Source organism: Sphaerodactylus townsendi, linkage group LG05 (assembly GCF_021028975.2).
Source record: "Sphaerodactylus townsendi isolate TG3544 linkage group LG05, MPM_Stown_v2.3, whole genome shotgun sequence".
Taxonomy (NCBI): domain Eukaryota; kingdom Metazoa; phylum Chordata; class Lepidosauria; order Squamata; family Sphaerodactylidae; genus Sphaerodactylus; species Sphaerodactylus townsendi.
In genome coordinates, this window is record NC_059429.1 from 43,411,357 (window position 1) to 43,427,784 (window position 16,428).

General features: G+C 44.1%; 1 protein-coding gene across 1 annotated transcript; it reads left to right on the top strand.

Annotated features, from left to right (window-relative positions):
* The first annotated feature begins 23 nt into the window (after nucleotides 1-23).
* GFI1 (growth factor independent 1 transcriptional repressor) lies at nucleotides 24-16,225 on the top strand. The gene is made up of 6 exons (XM_048497639.1): nucleotides 24-138; nucleotides 533-724; nucleotides 6,504-6,910; nucleotides 7,560-7,697; nucleotides 10,609-10,774; nucleotides 13,832-16,225. Exons 1-6 carry the CDS (start codon nucleotides 24-26, stop codon nucleotides 14,008-14,010), a joined length of 1,197 nt encoding a protein of 398 aa, XP_048353596.1. The 3' UTR covers nucleotides 14,011-16,225.
* The last annotated feature ends 203 nt before the right edge of the window (nucleotides 16,226-16,428 follow it).

Here is a 16,428-nt window from a genome sequence, read left to right on the forward strand (position 1 = left end):
GCCTCTCCCCGCGCGGCACCATCATGCCCAGGTCCTTCCTGGTGAAGAGCAAGAAGGCGCACAGCTACCACCAGCCCCGCGCTCCCGACGGGGAGGGCGGCCTCAGCCCGGACAGCCTCCTGGCCCAGATCTGCGCAGGTGAGCCCAGACTTTCCGGGGTAGGGGGAAGGAGGGCGAAGGAACACCCCCTCCCTCTCCCGGCTAGTCCAAAGAGGGGATCACCCACTGCTTGGCATGTTCTCCATTCCGAAGGCCGGAGGGGGTGAGGGTGGTGGGGAGTCCAGTTGGCGCGCCCTGTGTAGAAGAGTCAACCCATTATGCGGCCAGGAGGGGGGGGGGCATGCGGTTTGCTGGAGGGGGCCAAGACAGGGTTTGGGGCTGCAGGGCTTCCTAGGGAGGTTGGCTCCAGGTTGGTCCTAGGGCAGAGGCCGGGCTGTCCTTGGGGGTTTCTTGGCGCCCGCGGCTGGTGGGCGGGGAGGACCACCGGCGCCGCTGAAGCCCCCGCTTCCTCCCGGTCTCTTTCTCCGGACAGACACGAAGGTTTCGGGGCAGATGAATCCGGAGCCGCCGGAGCCCGCCCGCGGCCGCTTCTCCCCGGATGCGCAGCTGCCCGAAGCGACGGACGGCACTTCGGACTCGCCCCCCAGCTGCGAGGGCAGCTTGTGCGACAGGGCCGCCGAGCTGGAGGACTTCTGGAGGCCGCCGTCGCCCTCAGCTTCGCCAGGTAGGGGTCACTCGGGGAGGGGGGTCGGCCGGCTGGCTAGCTGGCATTCAGACGTGCCCAGATAGACGGCACCAGTCCAAAGCAAGTGGTGGCCGCCTTCAGAAAACTTAAGAGATTGACAAGAACCACCATGCCAAGAGTTTTTTTTTTGGGGGGGGGGGGGCGATGAGGATCTAAGGAAAATCCGGCTTCTTTACAAGACTCTTTAGTAGCTACTGGGGGGGGGGGGGGCAACGACGACGACTTCGAATTCAATCGGAAGGGGCTGGCTTCTTTGGGGGGCGGGGACGCTTTTCTCGACCAAAACTGTCCCCAGCGTCGATTTTCTCCGACAAAAGCTATGCGTTGTGTGCAGGGGACGGAGACCACGTCGGTTGGACCTGTAATTAGAAACTGGAGGGCGCCTCCGGGCTCACCAACAGCTGGGAGAGCGCCCAGACGGGGCGTGCAGGTGGTGCGCTCTTAGCTGAAACATTCGGCCTTGAGGGGGAGAACAGCCGCGTTTGGGGGGGTCCTCAGCCAATTGACGGGGCTCCGGCGATCTTTTCTTTCTCCGCTCAAAACGAGAAACCGTCGAGGGGGCGCCTTCCTTTTCCACCAGCCCCTCCCGGGCAGGTCTCCCGTCCCCTTCTTTTTGGCGACACCTCGAGTTGGGAGCCGCTTCTGGCTGCCTCGGCTGGCCTTTGATGTGGCCGGACCCGAAAGGAAGCCTCGCTTGGCCTCGCCACCATCGCGTTCAAAAACACCGCCCTGATTGAAGGCGACGATTTGCTTTCTTTTGTAAAAAGACAAAATCTGCTTTCTTTCATTAAAAAAGATGCGTTTTAAAAGATGTTTTTTTTAAAAATCGGTCTGGAAAATTACTTAAAGCTCGAGAAGTAGAAAGAAATGCCCATTTGAGTGGCAACGAAAGTCAGCAGAACCATGTCTTTGTTTTTTTGTAATTGCAGCATTATTTTTTCATAGCCTTCTACTAGAAAATGTAGTCCTATGAAGTAAGAATTAACATATTAATACTATTACTACTACACGGCTTGTGTATATTTCATGCGCAGACTCCGGCTGCTGCTAAACAGCGAGCGTTATTCTTTGATGGATGGACAATTTGATGTCCATCAGAAGAAATAAAAGCCATGTAAACATTAGGATGAAGAGTCCAGTCAGGCTAATTCTCTCTCTCTCTCTCTCTCTCTCTCTCTCTCTCTCTCTCTCTCTCTCTCTCTCTCTCTCTCCCATAAGTTTCATAACTTACTTGGTAGGGAAATATGTTGTTGCCTCTCTAAAGAGGCATCCCAGCAAGGAAACAAGGATCAATTGATAACATGAAGTGTTCCCGAGAGATTCTGGACGGCTGGGTCCTTCCCATTCAGATAGCAGAGGGCGACCCAGGAGTTCAGCTGCCTACAGCCGAGGCAAGAATCCCTCCCTCCCTCCGCCTCCGCCCCACACCCCACAAACCCCGGGGAATAGATCTGTCACCAAACTTCCCCGGTCTTTCCCCATTCCCCTTTGGAGGCGCAGGGAGGAGTGCGTTGCCTTGTGGTTCGTTTTATTTCCAAACGCCCCTGGACCTCTTCTTCTCTAAGCAAAGGAGCAAAAGAAACAGGGGAAGTGCCAATGGCAATAAAGACAAGTGCCTTTTTAAGCACACAACCACCAATTACGTGTAAGATTGCAGCTCATACAGGGCAGGCACCCTGCCCAGCAATACCCGCCTAACACACACAGAGCGCTTAGTATTCGTAGCCACCTGACCATTGCAGATAGCCGGACTTGCTTGCCTAGAAGAATGCTCAAGAAAATCTCATTTTTCACTGCTACTGCTAGCCTGAGCCCGTTTAAATGGGAGCCTTCCTCTCGGCAACACCTTAAGCGGGCAGAGAGACGCCTGCCTCCGGAGTCAACACTGTGTAGGGACGCCAAGAGCCCTGGGCGATGGAGAGCTTGCTAGGGAGAAGCCCTCCCCCCACCCCCCCCACCCCACCCCATGCACTGGGATTGACTTTTCAGTGTTTTACATGCTGAGGATGGCAGGAGAAGAGATTCAGCACCTCGACAGCTCCAGTTCCTCCGCGGAACCGGACCCAAGGTCCCGGGAGTCTCCCGGCAACCAAGCCTCCCTCACCCCTGTATCAGTCAACAAGGGTCCAATAGACTGCCCATGTCCTTGGAGGTTATCACCCTGGTATGTTCTCTGTTAAGGCGGGAAGGATGTTTATTGCAGTGGGAAGGGATTCCTTCGGGAGTGTTCCTTCGGGAGTGTTGACTGGGGAGATTTGTTTCTTGGTCCTGTTCTGCTTTTCTGCCAGCTATCCTGCGCCCTTCTCTCTCTCAACACTGGCTGGTCCTCCATAACTTCCAGCATGAGCCGCTCCCTCTTCAATGCTCTTTCTCCTACCCCAGCAGCCAGGTGGCACCCTCAAAGACAATTTCACAGGACAAAAAAAAATGAATGGAGGTTTGCAATTTAAAAAAATCAGTTGTTTTCAGTGTGGTCTGAAGTGGAAATTGCTGACAGATCTGAGCGTTCTTAGTAGGTGCCATTGAATGCCTTTGGGGTGGAAGATGCGACTGGAGTGTAGCCTGACCTTTTCCATTCTTCAAGGGGTGGAGGGAGAAGTTCAGCTTCTCTCCTGGACCAGGAACTTGCAAAACTCGATAGGCGGCTAGAAAATGATGACACTCATTGCGAGATGTTCAAAGATGTCTGAGGGCCTGAAGCAGATCGTCCAAAGGCTGCCCCACCCCTCCCCGACTAAAAGAAACAGGGGATGCAGTGTGGGGGGGGGGGTTGCAGAGGGGTGAGCTGCAGTACTGCAGTCAAAGCTCTGCTGACAACCTGAGTTTGATCCTGAAGGAAGTCGGCTTCAGGTAGCCAGCTCAAGGATAGCCTTCAATCCTGCAGAGGCTGGTATATGAGTACCCAGATTGCTGGGGGATAAAGTGTAGATGGCCAGGGAAGGCAATGGCAAACCACCCTGTAAACGTTGCGATGCACTCATGCACTCCGTTGGTCAGTAATGATCTGGGGCTTGCACGGAGATCTACCTTTATCTTTTGAAAACCGCTACCTCACATGGACTGCCCCAGTTTGCTTGGTGGGCAGGGCATCTCTGCTTTTATTAGGCCAGTTATGGATACACAACCTAATGACAAAAGCACCTTATGCTGAATTAGGTCAAGTTGCATAGATGCAGAGTTATACAGGTTTTTTTCCTGCTAAAATTACCACATGGTCTGGGAGAGCCTGAAGCTACACTCCTGAAGCTAAAGCAGGTGTAAACACCTGCCTTTAAGTGGGCATTTAAATATTTCTTTTAAATGGCCAGATTTTTGTTAAAACATGTAAAATAGTGCATTGGCACCACCCCCCTTTTGTCCTTTACTCATTTTCTCTTAAATCAAATTCTCTTCTCTGAAATTAAATTTACTCATTTTCTCTTAAGTTAAACAATTGAATGAATTTCAAAGCCACGTTGTTGTTTCATTTATAGTCTTATCTTTGTCACTGGAATCCAAGGTGGATTACAACTATGATTAAAAAAAAAACTTGTCAGTAATTCCATAAACAAATTACAAGATACAGTAACATTTGAATAAGACCAAAAATGCAGTTAGGCTGGGATTGTAGAAGGGGATTGCAGAATCCAACAACAATGTGAGGCAACATTTAAGGCAGCAAGATAATCAGTGAAGGGAAGACTTTTAACATCTTCTTTTAAAAATTGCCACTAGTAATTTGTTTATGCACTTCCAACTAAACGGGAATAGGGATCAAGTACATAAACAAAGAAATATATTTGCCCAATTTAATGTAAAAATATGCAACTGGGTTATTATTTAAAATACAGGCACAACATTCTTTTGGAGTGGTATCTGGGTTCATAATGACACATCCTGTTTAATTCCTATGGAATCCCACTAACGCAGCCTCTGAATCTTTCCCTGTTAACTCAAAGCATCCTGCAGGAATGATTAGGATAGAATCTCAAAGGATACACAGCTCCTTACTGAAAATGCTGCCTCAGCACTGATAGCCACGGTGGGGCTAAACACAACCTTCCCTGTATTTACTGTTCTGGGTCTTGTCTCCTTGTAACTTTAACTGGAAATGAAGAAACCACCAAAGCCTTTTTAGTGAAATCATCAAAACATATCAGCACAAATGTATGACAGGAAAATACTTGCAAAGTCTAATAAAAATGAGAACGCCCTGTTGATCAGACCAGGGGTTCATCTAGACGAGCATCCTGTCTCATTTACCCACCAGTTATTCTGGAGGTCAAACCACAGGGCGTAGAGGTCAAGGCTTTCCTGATTTTGCCTCATGTCATTGGGATTACTGGAGGGGCACAGTCAATTTGCAGGTGGGAAGTTGCCTGTTTGAATGTCCTGTGGGACAAGGGAAAAGAGCAGGTCTTTCTAACTGTTCTATTTTTCCCAGGTGATTCCCCCCTCCCCTATATTAGTCACTCACACATCCACTCACCTGCAATCTGAGACAATACACAGTGAAGGTTTTTGCCATTTGATTCTACCCAAAGCTGGCTGTAGACAAGGGGAATGTTTCAAAAGTAAACTGTGCCCTGCCCTCCCCCCAGAACAGCTGAACTCCAACTGATCTTCCTGTAACTTTACATTCTGTGGCACCAAAATGGCAGACGCCTACTTCCCCTTGTTACATTTTCAAACCAGTAGAATCCTACTACTACGCATCTAAAAGATGAGGGGGATTAATTGTCTAGCTATAGAACAGTCCTCAGCAGTTCGGCTCAAGAGTCCCATCTTATTTAATGGGGAAAGTGCCTTTGGGATTGCAGTTGTAATCATGTAGACAAACAGTTATGAGAAAAGCAAACGTTGCAGTTTTGTCTCAGAAAAAAAACCCCAATTCCATACTTATCATTCTTTAATTTCCAATATTTAGTAACAGCACAATGTAACATGCATTTGAAATCAGTTTCTGTTGCATGCAGAGCAAAATTGATACACAACCTACATTTACAGACCACATCTAAGGTTGCATTATTTGAAGCCACTAAACTTAAGGAAATATGTGTAGATCTGGTTTGAGTGGGATGTTGGAAAGTGGTTGTTTAAATGTGTGAATAGGAAGTTTTGCTGTTCAGTACTTTTGCCAGCTGCCTTACATTAGATTTCATTTTTACTGTTGTACATTTGTTCTCATGAAGCGTTTAGACTACCGTAATTACAACACAGTGGGTTATTAATGCATTAATATGTTTCCATTTATTTCACACAGTAGATGTACCAGAAAGATCACTTGCATGTTTGTACGCTTATTTATTAAAATATTTATATTCTGCCTTTCCTCTGCGGCTCAAGCTGGCTTACAATTCCAAAAATTAAAAACCTACACAACACAGTAAAACACCATTATTGTCCTCCCCAGGAAAAGGTCTGAAGCTTAAACCCCATTATAAGCCATTTTATAGTGCTTCCACACACTTCTTCAGGGAGCCCATTCTGCAAGGCAGGAGCCCCTAAATAGAAATAATTGGTCTGGCAGATGCCAAATTGATCAACAGCTAGAAGATAGCAAGAGTTGTTTGGAAATTATAGTGTGGGAAATGGTGGTTATGTAATATAAAATCATATCGGCTCAGAATAATCACCTTCCAGTGTTCCCCTGTTGAAGTCAGATGTCTCTAAAGCACTGTGTATCCTCAGAGGTAAGAACAGCTGGGAGACGAATGCAAGCAATGCTGAATACACTGTGAGCTCCAGTCATTGGTTTCATCAATTTTTGTCTCCACAGCTTCTGAACGTTCCATTTGCCCCTCTTTGGATGAGGCAACTCCTTTTCCCCTGCCCATGAAACCCTATGCATGCAGTAGCCTGGGAGGTTCAGATCTGAGACATTTGGTACAGAACTACAGGCCCTGCCCAACTCTGGTTCGTAACTCATCCCTTGGTCTCTTCTGTGAGCGGGGATCTGAACCCACACTCTATGGAACAGAGCGCACCTCAGCTCTGGCACTCTACAGTGACTTTAGCTCCCCTGGACTCTTTGACCGGCCAGCAGCTACCCCTGGAATCTATGTAGAAGCCCCACCGGGACTCCAACGGGAGAAAAACGCCAATGGCATCAAGCTGGAATCAGAGCTCCTCTGTCGCCCTCTGTTGATCAGCACTGGGTCCTACAAGTGTGTCAAATGCAGTAAGGTAGGAACTATGTGCTATGACCACCCCAGCAGACTAGATTGAGCCTGGTCTCAGACTTGGCTTTAGCTGAGCAAAGGAAGATGCAGGTCTGGCTTAGAGGCTTCTGATAGGGGTGTTTGAGGCATTTCACCTTAGTTGCCCTGGTCTATTTGTTTGATCATGTTGCCTGAGAAGGTCTAGAAGGATTTCTTGTACTTTTTATTCTTTGCACTAATATTTTAGAGCTTTTCTCATAGAAACTCAATGCAATGTAAACCATTTATTTATTTGTTTTTTAAAAAATCTCTGCTAGATGGCTTCACAGATCCTTCAGAGTATCACATAACAAAATATATTGTCGAAGGCTTTCACGGCCGGAATCAATGGGGTGTTGATAACAAAATACATTGCGATTATGAAACAAGAAAACTTCTCCATTCAATTCCAAAGAACAACAACAAAAACCCTGTATATTTAGCAGCAAATAAATACTAGTCAAAAGATCATTACCACCACCAGCAGAGCACTTCTTTATTGCCTTTTGGTGGAAATAAAGAAATAGTAAGAAGAGCAATTTTCTTTCTGACATTTCCAAGATCCTAGTGTCAGAATCCACTATTAAGTTTCAGTCCTGAATCACCATATTCTTTATCTGCCTTGCCTTTATCAGGTCTTCTCCACTCCTCACGGCCTGGAGGTGCATGTTCGTCGTTCACATAGTGGCACCAGACCCTTTGCTTGCGAGATGTGTGGCAAGACCTTTGGCCATGCAGTTAGCTTGGAACAGCATAAAGCTGTGCATTCACAGGTGAGAATGCCACAGGGAGACATAGTAATGGGCCTTTCATTCCTTTGTTGCCTAATTGTAATTGAAGTAGGAGGAGAGCCCTTAAAGAGCCAAGCTAAATTTCAATGCTACACCTCTATGAAGAACTGGAGTATCATGGGGCATACTATTTGAAGACCTCATAAAAATGTGCATCATTCTTGTCAAAATGGCCCCTTCCGCACATGCAGAATAATGCACTTATATCCTCTTTCAAAATTGTTTGCAAGTGGATTTTGCTATTCCGCACAGTAAAATCCAGCAGCAAAGCACATTGAAAGTGGATTGAAAGTGCATTATTCTGCATGTGTGGAAGGGGCCAAGGAGAGTCTTCATCATGTTCCTTGCAGCACTGATGAGGAGGTTGTCCATTGGGACAACCACTATGTGGAATTGGGTTGATTTCTGTATGGAAGAAATTCTTATATATAATATTCACTTACTGGCAAATCAGTTTAATATAGAAGTTGCCAAGTTCATAAAGCTACAGTATGGAGGAATGCTTACTTCTCATAGGCAAGATGAAGAGTGACAAAACCTAACCTTTTGGAAAATGTCAACAAACTTCTTTGCAGTTTGCCAAGACTGCAGATTGAAAGACTTTGGCTCATTCCCCTCCTATGATAATTACAGCTATCTTGTGGTTGGCTAAAGCTTGAGCGTGTGAATCAACTATTACCAACGAGCCATTGCTGAGAACTTGCTTATTGCATAAAATTAGTCAGACTTACTTTGGAGCATCAGGGTGAAAACAAAAGAAAAAGTATGTGTTTGCATTTCTGTAGATACGCATGTATTTAAATATGATTCCTGGTTGGGCAACTGAGCTCCACTGATGTTGTCATAGATAGAGAAAATACCTGGCCAATGATTAAGCAGCTTTGCTAAGTGGGAGAACATTAAAGACAATTTATATTGGAACTTTGGTCAAGAGGCCTCTTCTGTCTAAAACTTCTAAAAACATCTAAACTTTTAAGTTTTATACAGGTGGGTACATAAACACAAAGTGTTGTAGTCAAAGATAATTTTTTTAAAAAATGTTGAAACTGGAATGCAATTTTTAAAGAGTATATATGGAGATGAGGGTAGGGTGTTGGGAGATCACAGTGCTAATTGAAAGGGGAAAGGGATTCACTTTGATTTGATTTATTGTGTTGGTAACATAAATGGCAGCTGCCTATAAACTCTTTATACTTTTAAACTGAATTAAAGTGATGAACCAGGGACTATGCCTATGGGCAACAGGGGCAACTACTCAGGAGGCTGTGCGGGGGTGGGGGGGAGGGAGGGAGGGTAGGCTCCCACCACTGCCAATCTGGGGCTGGGGCCATCTACTCATATTGACAGCTCCTCATGCCTGCCCCATTTGGCCTGCCACTGATCGCTTATCCCCATTCCGTCCAAGGCCAACTTTTGATGATGATTCCCACCCACCTGACACAGTTTGAGGACCTCCTCTTGCTCATCCCCAGAAGGGGATCCCTGGTGGTGGGTACCAGTGACTCTCAGGCCCCATCTTGGACTTTTGATCAGGGCCCCAGAATCATTGGCTGCCTCTGTAATGAATACTCAGAGTTTTAATAAATGAGGCTTACATTGCTCTCAAATGCAATAGTTAACACTTAAAATGGCTAGAATGTTAGCATCACTTGGAAAACTACATTCTCTTCTACATTCTACCTTGTTTTAATGTGAATTTTGTAAAATAATGATTTTCCAAACCACAACAACATTGTTACCATAACTAAACTGGCAGTAGGTTCAGAGCCTGCAAAAGGAATCCTATCTTCATAATTTGCATTGTTTGTGCAGACCAGATGAAATGATGATCTGTAGTTATCATGGGTTAGACAACTTTGAGGAGAATTAATGGTTGCTAAAATGGGTCCACTCCGTATGCAGAGGTAGTACAAGATGGGGTTGTGAACAAACCAGGGTTTGTCACTGTGATTATGCCTTGCATTTAAACTTCCTGAATCACCAGTCTGACTGCTGTTGAAGATACCATGCTGGCCTAAATAGATGCTTATTGTGATTCATTTTGAGGCATCATACATCACGCTGAAGAAGAGCTGTGCAGCCCGGGACTTTTACCTAATCTCTTGGATTAATACATTTCCCGCATATCTTGTGTATCGTGGCATCAGGTTGGAATGGCACTATTTCATACGACAAGCTGTGCTTGCAGAACTTCTCTGTGCAGTTTCTAAATGCACAGGCATTTTCTCTAGCATATGGTCACTGTGCCTTTGTCATTTGGAAACTGGAAACAGGGAGCAGACTGGCCCTATGGAGGACAAAACTAGAGTTTCAGCTGGAGCTGACTGTTATGTTTGTTCAACTTGAGCAGTGCAAGTCACCATGAACTTACACGTATAAGAAATTTTGGCTTAGTAGATGAGTTTTGGGAATGTTCTGAAACTTGTTTCAGGATTTAATTCTACATGTCTCGGCTCAAATCCTTTCCAAAAGTGTTCCAGCCTGCGATTCTTGACCATTTACCATAGAAAATGGCTCCTTCACTCCTATCAGGAACCTTCACTGCCATAGCTCCATGCCGGGACAAGCTTTGCTTGCTAAATTTCTTCATGTTGTTAAAAAACAGGAGAAGGGCCAGTAAAATACTGCATCTCTGAAGCAAACCCACGGATAAAAAGGCATGGGCGTGTGAACTGGCTCTCAGAACACTGAGGTACATCAGTCTGAGAACCATTTTTTAACTTGCCAAACAACTGTATGAGGTTTCAGTTTGGAAGTAAAAGGAAGTATGTGTCTGTAATGTTAATTGTTGACCTTTGTGGTCTTATTGGCTCGTTGTTGGAGGAGAATTAATGCTCCACTTGCATAGCTCTTCATCTTGTGCAACTGTATAAGGTCCTTTCTCTTCCCACAGGAGCGCAGCTTTGACTGTAAAATCTGTGGTAAAAGCTTCAAGAGATCTTCCACCTTGTCCACCCACCTACTAATTCACTCAGATACCCGGCCTTATCCATGCCAGTACTGTGGGAAGAGGTTTCACCAGAAATCTGACATGAAGAAGCATACTTTTATCCATACCGGTAAGCTCAGTATTCTTCTCAGATCATTCTACTGCTGTTTGGACAAATGAGCATCTATTTTCCTTGATTGTGCCTTGCTGTATCTGATGAAATGAACTTGGAAACCCCAAACCAAGGGAAAACGTTGGGGTTGACTTGCTCTCAGGAACCTTGGGACTCCCAGAATGTGACTCCCATGGGACTCCCAGAATGTGAGATGCCATAAGTGTCAAAGCGTCTGCAATGAAAACTCTACCATGAAGGAAACATACCCTTGCTGCATGGCAGAGCACCAGCATATAATTGGCCACTCACAGTAAATATATCTGTTAGTTCTGTTCAGTTATTATGATTTTGGTGATCCAATGATACATAAGAGGAAATTGTATAGCGTCCAGCACTCTCAGTTCACACAATCGCCATTTTATGCAAACAGCACAATGCATGTATTTTCCATCTTTAGGTCAGCTGTAAAATAATGAGTTATCCTATTCACAAAAGATGATGATCATGAATATCGCAAGGATAATGGACAACATGTTTGTTGGAGCACCAAAATCATAGTGGCTGAACAGGACTATAGCCTTCAATTTCCTGTGAAACTCTTTTTCCTTTTCTTAATTCATTTCACGTGACTACCATCTAAAATTTGTGACAATTACCATATGGTACTTTTTTACATGGCAAGGGAAGCCATGCCCATGCAAGCATTTTGTTGTGGGCATGGTATGGAGAAAGTGACCACAAGTCTGGTAAGCCAGTCCACAGGAAGGGCTCAGTACATGATAATAGCCACGAAAAATGACTTAAATCTGCTTCTATGTGGCTGCTGTAGCATCCATATCAAAAACCCAAAGTACACAAGATGGGGCCAGATTTGCACATCTGACTCATTGATGAGTATAGCAGAATTTGTGGGGGTGCTGTTGAAAGGGCCAAAAGTGTGCATCGAAATAAGGATGCCTGAAACCCACCCTCCAACTTCGGAGTATGGACTGCAAGGGGTTAAGAGAAACAGGTGACAAGGGAGGTTCACTTGTGAATGGGACAGGCCTGCATTGAAAAATGTGTGTAACTACAATGTGGGTCCAGCTTTCATGTTCAGAAGGGAAGGTGGAAAGTACTCCTAATTTCTACAGAGAGGTCAAGAACTTTACTAAAGGAGTGGGGAATGTCCCTCAGATACCACATTAGCAAAGGGTTTGACTCATGCTGCAAAAAGGTGAAGCACAAGAGAGGGGCAAAAATAATTATTTGAACTTGATTTGCTTTTTATGTTTCATAAGTTGTGAGACCACAAGGAATCATAGGGGGTGGGATGGGGGTAAGGACACAAGCAGTAGGGAAATTCCCCTGGCCCATAGCTTAATAATGCAGACTGCTGACCTAGATAAATAGCTTCCTGCTCATTTCGCCCCAAACCTCAGCAGCTCAGTAGTGTAACACAACTGCTGCGAACCATTGAAGGCAGCGATTCTGGGCGAGGAAAGCAAAGTAGTGCAGGCAGGATTTTTATAAAAACCTTTCTCATGTTACATGTGAAGGCTTGATAGGAGGGAGCTGGGGTTGGGCACTCTCAAATTCATCTACTATTTTATTATACAATAAGCTGTTTTTGGGCTCTGGCATCTCTATACAAATGAACAAGTCCTGAAGGGTATACAGTTAAGATTGGAGTATGTGCTTTTCTTGTGATCCTGATTCATTAATTAATATCCCTAGTGGGGTGGTTTTAGCTTCAAAATGGCCATGAATCTAAAAGTACTTTGACATTTATTCCTTCCCCACCCTTGTACAACAAATAGTTAGGGTTTTGATTAGACACTTTCTGCCTCCCTCTTCCAGTCTCCTTTAACTGTTGCTCCTCTGCCCTCAGCATTCGGACAATAAGTATGCTCAGTCTTCAGATTGTTTTGGGGATTCACTCTTTAATTCACAAACTAATACAGTTCTGCATATGTGTGGAGTCCCATAGCCTTCCCTTTGGGGCTAGGATTGCTAACAGAGCTAGTATCATATGCCATTAATGGGATTTCATTTACCAGACAGTAATATTCCCCAGCCCCATGCCATGAAAAACTTCACCCACTCATTTCCAAACATTAAACCTCTAGTCAAAGGACATAATATTTTCCTCCAGACCTGTTGGCAGTTATATTCCTGCTCCTGGCCCACCCTGCATGGTTTCCTTTCCTCCCCAGCCCTCTCATCATATGGGTTCTCCTGTCCTTATATGTCCCCTCAACATTTTTCAAGTTTTTCAATTTGACTACCTGCACATGCACAGATCATGTCATATGGATGCGCAATCCTCATTATGATGCACATCCAATTCTTCTGAAAGGATGCATTTTTTAATAGAAATAGATATGAACATCCAGTCCAAGAGGTTCCCAAGCAAATGTCCTTACCTATCTTCTATTGCTTAGGCTCTTTGAAAAATAAGAAAGAGTAAGGTAATCCACCTATTAGCTGCTCTAGTATAGTGATTAGAGTGTTGAAATAGGCCTGGGAAGATTTAGATTAGTGACTACCATAGCATCAAGTTCACTGAATCACTTTTGGCCAGTTATTCTTTAGCAACCTTATCTACATCACATGGCTATTGTAAGAATAAAATGAGGAAGGGAAACCATATATACCATCCTGAGTTCCTGTGAGAAAAACCAGGATAAAAAATGTGATCTATAGCTAGAATGTAATTTTTAATTACTTTGGACAAGTCATAACCTAAATCAAACCCTTTCCAGAAACCAGTTTTTAGATGTACTGCTGTTGTTATTCTTTTGCATTTTTGCTGTAAAAATATTGCATTTTCCCAGCAAGAAATATTCTATGTTTTATACCTGGGAAAATGCCATCATTTCTACAATCAGGTGCTGTTGTGAGCCCCTAATAGAATATGCTTGCAAGAGTGTCATAGGCGCCTAGTAGCAATTGTTCATTATTTATTTAGTAAATTATCCAGGCCGAAGACAGGCTCTGAGGGGTATACCATGACTTGACCTTCCTCCACTTTGTTTTTATTCTTCAGGGTAATTTGCTAGGGATGCTAAAGTGTCTTTTTTTCATCCTTAGGTGAGAAGCCCCACAAATGCCAAGTGTGTGGCAAAGCTTTCAGCCAGAGTTCCAATCTCATCACCCATAGTCGTAAACACACCGGTTTCAAGCCCTTTGGCTGTGATCTGTGTGGGAAAGGTTTCCAGAGAAAAGTGGATTTGCGGAGACATCGTGAGACACAGCATGGACTGAAATGAGAGCCATGGGGGATCTCAAAACAGAAAGAACACTACGTGAGCAGACTTCCTCTCTTTCCTGGTGGGCTACCCTGCCCCCCTGGTAGTTTGGCCCTTCAGCCACTTCCTGCCATAATCTCACTAAGCAGGAAGTGAAAACTGGCTGGCCGGCATCTTGCAGAACTTAGAGAACTTAACTGAAAAACCTTGGAAGGAAAGCAGAATGCCAAGTGTAGAGAAAGGTGGGGCAAGGACTCTATTTCTCTGTGTTTCTTCCTTTACAATTAAACACTGGAAACAATAACCTTCCCTGCCACCTTTAAACCCCAGAATCCCTATATGGATAAGCTACCTGGTGCCTTTCTGCGAACCAGAAAGTCCTTTTGTTTCATGAATTTCCTAGTTAGACGTGTTGTTGTTTTATGTTAATTTTGTGGGAAACCTGAACTACATGAGATAATAGTAAACACTGAACAGCAATTTGACCAACAGCAGAACAAGGGGGCCTTGCTTTTGTATAACATAATAATAGAGGTTCTAGTTCACCATTTCCTTTGAGAATGCAAATCCTTCCCACATTTCAGTGGCAAATGCTTCACTTTTCAGAGGGCATGGAGCCAGAGGAGATAGTAGGTTCAGTTTTTATCTTTCCCTTTTACTTTTACAGTGCTCAGAACATCAGGCAAGAATCAGACATGCATCAGTGGTAGAAAAGGCCAAATGTATGTTTCAGACTTGCATTCAATCATTCCTGTATAACAAGAGGTTTGTCTATGGCACATTTCTGACTAGGCAGGGAAAGGCAACATCAGAAGCAACAGTCTGAATGTATTTACACAGGTTTAAATATTTGCTGAAGCCTCATCCGAAGAGGGCTTTTGAGCCTTTCCTAGTTCTGTGGCATGGAGACATCCGCTGTGGGAAGAATAGGAGAAGTTAATAAGCTCCAGAAGTGTGTGTCTATGCTTCACCATCACTGCAGTCTCTGCTGTAACACTCATAAGCTCATTGGCATTGAATGTTTGTGACAAAGAATTGTGGATATTTTGAACCTCTTGTCAAGCAACTACTAAGGCAGAGCAGTGACTAGTAGAATTGTCAGAGAAATCCTAAGTAGAGTTGTTCGTCTAGGTCCATTGCAGTCTACAGACCTTGTAGGCTGTCATTCCACATAGGATTGCATTGCTAGATGTTTCTTAGGCTTTGGTGGTTGGAATGGAGAACTGTAGTGTTCCCTTCCAAATTCTGAACATCAGCAGCTTTTATCAGGCAATTTACCAGGCGTGCCCTGAGCAAATGGCTGCGGAGCTCCAGGTTTGGGACTGTTATGGAAAGAGCTCCTTGGCTATGTCAGCAATGCATTATATGGACCAACCTAAGCTAATAACAATTACTACCTAGTCTAATGACTGAATAATATAGCAACCAGCAATTAATGGCTGGGTATGATTCCAGCAGTACCCTAAGTCATCCATGGACTGTTTTTACAAACACAGTGTCCAAAACTGTTCACATCTCCTCTGAAGTTTATTTACAGTCGCACACTTTATGGTAAATGTTTAATAGCTCCCTTTAAGTCAGGAATTTTCTTCAAGAAAAAGTCACTGTTCCTTCTATGGTGTCTTCCAAGAGTTTTTGTCGGTTTTGTAAAGTACTGGTTGTTATGTGTGTATATGGCCTTTATGTGCAACTATTTTATAGAGAACAATCTATGGAGAACTCAAAAGGAAGAGCCAGACATGAAACAAGTGATACCTGATTGATTAGAAATGAATGTGGTTTGCCACTGAGTGGAAAAAGGCAAACTTAAAGACAACTACTGATTTTCGTTCCAAGATGTCAATAATATTCTATGTGGGTTGGAGCCCACAGATCAGTTCTGGTAGAGGAGATGCATCAAGAAAAGGTTCCTCCTATCAGAGGAAAGTGATTCTGCTAGTGGAATGCATCTTTGGTGAAAAGTAGCTGAACTCCTAATACACTGGTGTGAATATCTGGGTTATTTGCTCTGAAATGGTCTTGTGCTTGGATGGACCCAGGAACTACGATGAGTGTGTAATAGTATGAATTTGCCTTAATTAATCCTGTGCATACCTCAATGGCAGAGAAAAATAATATGTTTTTATTTTATCAGTAGGAGTTTAAAGGCCTTCATTTAGATTTTACAGTGTGTCTTATGTCCATTGTTACATATTTATTGAAATAACATTTTAAATTAATAAAGTACTGAGGATAATCAGAAGTAGTATTTATTTCAATAGAAATTCTTAACTAAACAAATGCCATGATCCTGTAAACACTTGCTTGGAAATACTGTACTCTGAAATCAATGGGGTTTATTTCTCCATTGACATAGATATTAGTGTGCATAGCTTTTTTTGTGCACGTGTACCCAGTTTGTGTGCACTGATGTTACATAACTCAGTCACGCATGGTGTT

Excerpts from the sequence above, each read along its gene's own strand:
- GFI1 (XM_048497639.1), top strand. The coding sequence starts at position 24 with ATGCCCAGGTCCTTCCTGGTGAAGAGCAAGAAGGCGCACAGCTACCAC. Across the intron at positions 7,698-10,608 it reads ATAAAGCTGTGCATTCACAG|GAGCGCAGCTTTGACTGTAA; the intron begins GTGAGAATGCCA and ends CTCTTCCCACAG. Across the intron at positions 10,775-13,831 it reads GCATACTTTTATCCATACCG|GTGAGAAGCCCCACAAATGC; the intron begins GTAAGCTCAGTA and ends TTTCATCCTTAG.